This window comes from Myotis brandtii, unplaced genomic scaffold (assembly GCF_000412655.1).
Source record: "Myotis brandtii unplaced genomic scaffold, ASM41265v1 scaffold819, whole genome shotgun sequence".
Taxonomy (NCBI): Eukaryota; Metazoa; Chordata; class Mammalia; order Chiroptera; family Vespertilionidae; genus Myotis; species Myotis brandtii.
In genome coordinates, this window is record NW_005371320.1 from 222,647 (window position 1) to 229,712 (window position 7,066).

Consider the following 7,066-nt stretch of genomic DNA (forward strand, 5'->3'; position numbering starts at 1 on the left):
CAGCTGGATAAGCGGCTCATCCTCACGAGCGAGAACCTTTTCAATAAATGAGAAGGGAGAGACTAAAGCCCCGACATCTATGCCTATAAATTTTTTTTAATTCCTCACCCAAGGGTGTTTTTCCATTGACTTTTTAGAGAGCGGAAGAGGCAGAGAAACATCGATTCATCGCCTCCTGCACGTACCCGGACCAGAGCCCTGGCCAGAGAGGAGCCTGCAACCCAGGTCTGTGCCCTTGACCGGAAATGAACCCAAGACCCTTCAGCCTGAGGCTGGCGCTCTATCCACTGAGCAAAACCGGCCAGGGCAAAACCTATACTTTTTAAAAAGGCAGAAACAGTAGTCTCCAAAGAAAAGACTTGTAGGAAAACCACCGAGAACAGAGCGTAGACACACGGCTGATAGGACACCACACGTGACTCAGTGACGACGTTCACTGCACGGCCAGCGGACGCCTGCTCCGTGTGCGTGTGCATCTCCAGCTATAGCATCTATACTGAAACGCTGCTTTATTTCAAGTATGTGAATATTTAAATTGCCTGGATTTAACTGAAAAGAGGCATTCGGATCCGCTCAGACAAGGCTGACCGGGCTGCTCGGCTGCTCAGGGCCTCCGCTGCGCTCTCACCAGGAGTGTGCTGGGCGCCCAGGTTTCACTTTGTAAGTAACCCGCAGCGAGTGACCCCAGGACAACTCCATCTACTCTCAGGTCCTCACCTTCTCGGAAAAGGCCTGCCGAGCAGCACCCCCTGAACCAGCTCCCCAGGAAGGGGCTGCTAACAGCCCGCCCACAACCAGCCCCTCCAAGGGCAGCCGGGCGAGTGAGTCCCTCTGGGGAAGGGCCTGCTCGGAGCCCCAGCTCCCACGGTGCCGCTTGAGAAGCCGGTGGAGTGCCTGTGACATGAGATGCCTTCCCGGTCGGGGCTGGCACCTGTTCTCTAAGGGCCAGAGGGTAGGATGTGAGCTGTGCGGCCCCCGGTGTCCCAGCTGCTCCACTTGGCTGCAGCCATAGCCAACGTGGGAAGGAATGAGCCCGGTGCCCAATACGACTTCATTTATAGGAGAGGGGGGTCTGCATGTGTGGCAGTCCCTGTCCAGAGCAATGCTAAGATAACCACACGATTTTTAAAAAGCACGGCACACGTGCTGGCAATAAAAAAACAGAACAAATGCAAACACCTTCACAGTGAGACTGTGTGAGGAGAATTTACTTGACCATCTCTGGGTGCTGCTCCTTTCACCCTCAGACAGTGAATCACTATAGAAAAGGTCTCTCCCATAAAGTGGAGGAGACCACGGAGAGGACCAGCGGCAGCACGTGGGTGTCCTACCTTCTTCTCCAGGGAGTTGCTCCACTCCTTCAGCAGATTCACGTGCTGCACCGCGGAGCTGGCCTCGTGCGCCTTGATCTGCTGGTTCGTCCCCTGCAGAGCAAAGTGCAGGGCATTAGCCCTGGTCACCCACAGCAGAGCAGAAAGCCCGGAGAAGCCTGAACCGGAGGCAGCACCCAACGGGAAGCGGGAGCCTGGCTCCTGGGATGTGACTGACTGCCGTGCCCAGCGGCCCCACTCCACTGTTAGCGGGCGCACGGGAGGCGGCTCTGAAGTTGTACAGGGATCTCGGGCTCACGGCTTCACTCCTAAGCTGCTCTCACCAAGTGCCTTCTCGGCTGTTTCATACTTACAACATCAAGAAATTGAATTTCAGACATATCATTTTCCTTCCTTTAGAAATTTATTCATTAAAATATAAACGGGTTTGGACAGCTTCAGTTACAGCTAGATACTGATACAGTAATCGAGTGAACATGTAATCAGATGAGGGTTCTGACTAATTCACCAAAACATTAACTTATCAGTGACATACACTGTAGCAGGAAATGTACCGCTCGCTGTTCTAAAGCTACTTAGGAAGTTACACAGAAACATAAATAAACCAGCTACAGAGTACATAAGATGCAGACCATCTCAGGAACAAGCACAGCAAGTAGTGCTTCCATACTTAGGAAGTAATTGATAGGAAAATAGAATTTGTTTTGATATTGGAAAATTAAGAAGCCACAGGAAGCATTTTAATGATCTCCAAAACATATACTCTGTACAGAGAATATTCCTATGTATATGTTGACATAAGTGTTGCTATATGTCAACATATACATACACAGACACAGAATGAAAGGTACTACACACGACATCACAGGGGCGAGGCTCCGTCCCCAGGAGACTGGGGCAGAGAGAAGCTACAGTTCTCTTCATGCTCAGGCTTTCACTTCCTGAGAAAATACTAGGACAGCATGTCTCGGTACCAACTTCATACCGATGTGCGGCTCATACATAAAGTTAAATATAAAATACTTTAATAGTAATAGATACTGTCTTTTCATAGTTTTAATATTAAGATACACATTTAAATAGAAACTCAGTTCAAATTCACTAGCAATCTCAGACGTGTTAAAAACAATAAATAGCCGGGCCGGCGTGGCTCAGTGGTTGAGCGCCGACCTATGAACCAGGAGGTCATGTTCAATTCCAGGTCAGGGCACAGGCCTGCGTTGCAGGCTTGATCCCCAGTGAGGGGCATGCAGAGGCAGCTGATCAATGATTCTCTCTCATCATTGATGTTTCTATCTCTCTCTCCTTCGCCCTTCCTCTCTGATATCAATAAAAACATATTTAAAAAAAAAAAAAATATATATATATATATATATATACTTAAAAAAACAAAAAGTCAGAAACAGGTTTGTCACAGCAATGACGGAGACGTCCTCTCCATGCTGCTGTCCCAGGAGGTGTGGCTTGCATGCAGAATGCATTTATGGATGCACACGTGTGTGACGCTCACCAGTGCACCGATACGCACACTGCTCACACCAGCCGGCTACAGACTTACTCACAAGCATTACAGCTGACATCGCCATCACCGTCTGGCTGCAAACCCCACCCGCCGTCAGGCCTGTACGACCCACTCACTAGCTGGTTTCAGACGGGAACATCCTGACTTCCTCTTGGCTCAGGTGTCCACCTTAACTCTCAAAGCCCCACCGTCACCCACGCAACAGGGTGATTCGGGTTCATGCAAGGACTCCAAGCCCAGAAGTGGCACGTTAAAATGTTAATGTAATAACTTGCTCCCATGGCAGAATGTCAGCGACTGGGAAGGACAGACATCGGATACTGACCTGAAAAACGCAGCCATAGCGCTTAAAACTACAGGTGCTGGGGGCATTGACACACTCTGACAAGTGGGCACTCAACTGCAACGGAAAGAGACGTGAGTTGTGGCACGAACATTCGCATGAAAATGTTCAAACAGGTTAAAGGCACAGGAGCACCCAGGCTGCACCGTCACGGACGGCGATTACAGCCGCAGGTGTGTCCCGTCACCGGCTCCCAGACTCCTCGGCAGTGAATTCACAGTATTGTCACGTGTGTACACAGATACACCAATATACGGAAATACGTTCACTGTAGCGTTGCTTAAACTCGAGTTTTCGTTAGGAATGTTCGAAACGTGACCTGCCGTCTGCAGTGCCAGAGATAAGAAAGGAAGAAACGTAAACTGAAATGCACATTGAAAGACTGTAAACGAAAATTGCATGAAACACAAAAAAGGAAAGCATCCGGGATGCAACTGGGCCACACACCTCATACACAGCACACAAACACACTTCCCAAGGAGCGCGGGACGCCGCCTCCCGTCCCTTCCCTGACTCGCCCTGCAGGGCGTGCACCGCGGTCTCCAAAGGCCGCTGCGGCCGTGCTAACAGGAGTCTGAGCTGTCACCTCTCGCTGACGGGGATTAGAGGGCCTGGGAGAGGATGACGATGAAGCTGCAGGTCGGCAACTGGTCCATACAAACCACCTACACCTGCGACGCCCCCTCCGGAGGCAGAAGGTGCTGGGCCCTGGGCTGACGCAATGTAAGGGCAGTTTCTCCTTTTACTGAAGAAATACATTCTCATCAGGAAACTCCGGGGACAGACCTTTACAGGAACAATCAGGACCTGTCTGTTGTGGGCCAGGGCCACACCCCCAGTGCCTGTGGGGCGTCACTCTGGCGGGGGGGGCATTGGTCTGCAGGACAAAGCAGGCCCCTCCCTGTAGGTCAGCACTTGGGACAGAGAGGAAAGTGGCCACAGGACTGCTCTCTGTTGCGACTGCGATGAGGAGGGCCAGCACCGAGGGACCCGACCGGTCTCTGAGCGGGCAGCCCAGCACACCGAGGCTCCTCTGACCCAGCCTGGAGTCCGGCCTGCACCCGAGGGAGCACCTAGAGCAGTGATGGCGAACCTATGACACATGTCAGAGGTGACACGCAAACTCATTTTTTTGGTTGATTTTTCTTCGTTAAATGTCATTTAAGTATATAAAATAAATATCAAAAATATAAATCTTTGTTTTACTATGGTTGCAAATATCAAAAAATTTCTATATGTGACACGGCACCAGAGTTAAGTTAGGGTTTTCAAAATGCTGACACGCTGAGCTCAAAAGGTTCGCCATCACTGGCCTAGAAGGTCCATCACGGGCCGGCAGAGGCGCAGCCTGAGCAACTTAAACTTTAAAAGGACCTTCCACTGCCATCACCGCCGTCGGGAACGAGCAGTCGGCTGTGCTGCGGGATCAGAGCAGAGTCCACGCGATTGTCAGGGCGCCGCCATAAATTCAGGGTCACACTTTTTCCTAAATTGGCTTTATTATCATCACTCGCAAAGCCTTACAGAATTTGCAGGCACTTTGGAATAGAGGCAAGAATAATCTATACGCCAATAACACCTTTCACCAGAAACTCAAGGTAAATGCTGGTTGAAAGATTTTTTTGAAATAAAAATAACTTAGAGGCAAAATGGAGGCAGCTTTCGTCCCTAATTCAGATAGCCCTGAGTGAGTAAAGATTTAGCAGAGTGTATAAGACCCTGAAATTATTTCAACAACAGACTCTGCGTGCGCTCACTTTAACAGAGCGGCTCTCTGGTTGTGGAAATAATTGATGTGTGTTTCCCCGCTACTCGGAGAGGCACGTTCAGGGCCAGGGACCGGCCACCAGGCGAGACCCTGCCTTCGCCCCGCAGTCAACTTGTGCAGGATGCACCTCGAGGGAGAGCGGCTCTTGGGGTCCTCCCTGCACCCCGCGTCTCCCACTCAGTGAGGACCTGAGGGGATGCTCCCCACACTGTCTCCAGTGGTAAAATTCCTAGTGGCCCAAAGGCTGAGGGGACTTCTCAGAGCAGAGCCCCCAGGACTAAGGGGACACACGCACCCACGGAGCCCACTGAGCCCACGTGAGCCCCAATGGCACCCCAAATGGCAACTAAAGGGCTGCAGGTCAGGATTGGATGCAAAGACATGAAGAACCCTTGGAGTTTCCGTCTGGGTGTGTCTGGGGAAGGTGCCTTCCCAGTGGCCCCTGACACGCAGCCGCTGGCCGGTGCCACTCGCTTCCCACGCCAGCATGCGCGGCCTAAGTGCTCCGGCAGCATCTCTGAACAAATCCATTTTCTTGGGATAATCCTACAGTAATTCCTATTTTACTGATTTAAAAACAGCTGCTTTTAAAAATGGCATCTCCTTTGCTTGCACTGGAAGCAATCCCGTTTTCTCAATTCTTAGCAACACTCGTGCTGCCCCGACACTGCGGCCTTTAGTTGCTTCTGAACCTCCGACTCCCAAGAGCAGCGGGAGGGTTTCTATTGTGATCTGCAAACCTAGGGTCTCGGAGTCAGGGAGGGGTGTCTATGGCTCGCTGTCCTCGGACCCCGGGCCAGGCAGCGGCGCCCTTACCTCGCTCCTCAGGAGGGTCTGGACCCTGCACTTGTGCGGGCAGGACACCACCACGCAGGGACAGTCAGTGTCTTCGTGTTTCTGCAGGAGAAAAGGAACGTGTCGTCAGCTTTGAAACATACAGGACCCGGAGGAGGCACTCAACGCCGTCCGGATAGGCCCTCACACCGACAAAGCGCTGGAAGATACGGCCTCACGGGAGCCCGGTCACCCTGACGAGCTACCGCCCTCGTGGAGCAGTGTGTGCTCTTAGCGGGGCGCCTGTGCCCACAGCGGCGAGGGGAGGGGAGGGGAGGGCGGGCTGAGACCAGCCCGGGCCCAGCCTTGGCTCTCGGGGAGACGAGTTTTGTCTGGCCTCTCAGTTTGGGGTCTGGAAATGATGCTTCTCAAATGCCCGGAACAGCCAGACCTCCTGGGTAGTTAAATTACAGCCCTGAAATCCTACTGAAATTATCTTTAGTGCCTGGAAAATATGGGTAAATTCTGCTTGAGCCCTTCTCTGATGGCACCAATTTCAAGTGCAGGGGCCTGAGTGACAGGGACTGATCGACTCGATGCCGCCGGCACCCATGCACCGGTCCATAAGTGCAGGAAGGGCAAGGGCCTGAGCACAGGTGACAGGCGACAGGGCCGTGGGAGCAGGCGGAGGCGGAGGGGGAACTGCGCGCTCAGCAAGGAGCCCAGGAGGCCAGGCCCCGGACACTCCAGCTTCTCTCTGGCCTCCCAGGCCAGGCTGCTGAGCTGAGTGACGGGAGCCTGGCCAGGCGCCTGGGTCTGACTGGGCAGGTGTGGGCAGAGGACAGGGTGGCCCATGTGGGCGAGTGAGCGGGGATGCTTCTCTGAGGCCCGGAGCCAGGCCGCACACTGTGCTTTCTCGCGTGGTTTTAAGGCCCGTCTCTGGGCCTGCGGCCAGCGGTGACCTTCTGCACACGCTGCTCTGCTGCTGGGCCAGGTCCGAGGTCCCGGGGGGCGAGGCCACGCTGCTCGGAGCTCACTGAGGGCCCTCGACCACAGGCCTCCCCGAGGCACCGCGTTGGCTTCCCATCCTGCCTGCCTGTGTGCAGCTTCCTGGTGCCCAGGCCCAGGTCTTCAGGGAGAAACCTGGACAAGAGCTCCGCCTCCGCCTCACCTGTAAAGGCAGGGGTGGCGGGCGCTGGGAGGGAGGAGTCAGGCCTGGGCCTCAGAGCTCACCAGGCAACGCTCCGCCTCCTCCCCAACCTGCCTGTCCCATCCTCATGCACAGACCAGCCCAGGAGGACCGCTAGGGATGCAGAGAGCATGTGTGT

The 7,066-nt window shown here is 53.6% G+C and overlaps 1 protein-coding gene across 2 annotated transcripts in view; it reads right to left on the reverse strand.

Annotated features, from left to right (window-relative positions):
* TRAF3 (TNF receptor-associated factor 3) overlaps window positions 1-7,066 on the reverse strand; it is a 51,018-nt gene that overhangs the window by 8,183 nt on the left and 35,769 nt on the right. For both annotated transcript variants that reach the window (XM_005884102.2, XM_005884106.2), the window contains exons 6-8: window positions 5,781-5,861; window positions 3,179-3,253; window positions 1,332-1,424 (exon numbers count right to left, since the gene is read on the reverse strand). In XM_005884102.2, the coding sequence (XP_005884164.1) occupies window positions 1,332-1,424; window positions 3,179-3,253; window positions 5,781-5,861 (249 nt within the window). The remainder of the gene's footprint in view (window positions 1-1,331; window positions 1,425-3,178; window positions 3,254-5,780; window positions 5,862-7,066) is intronic.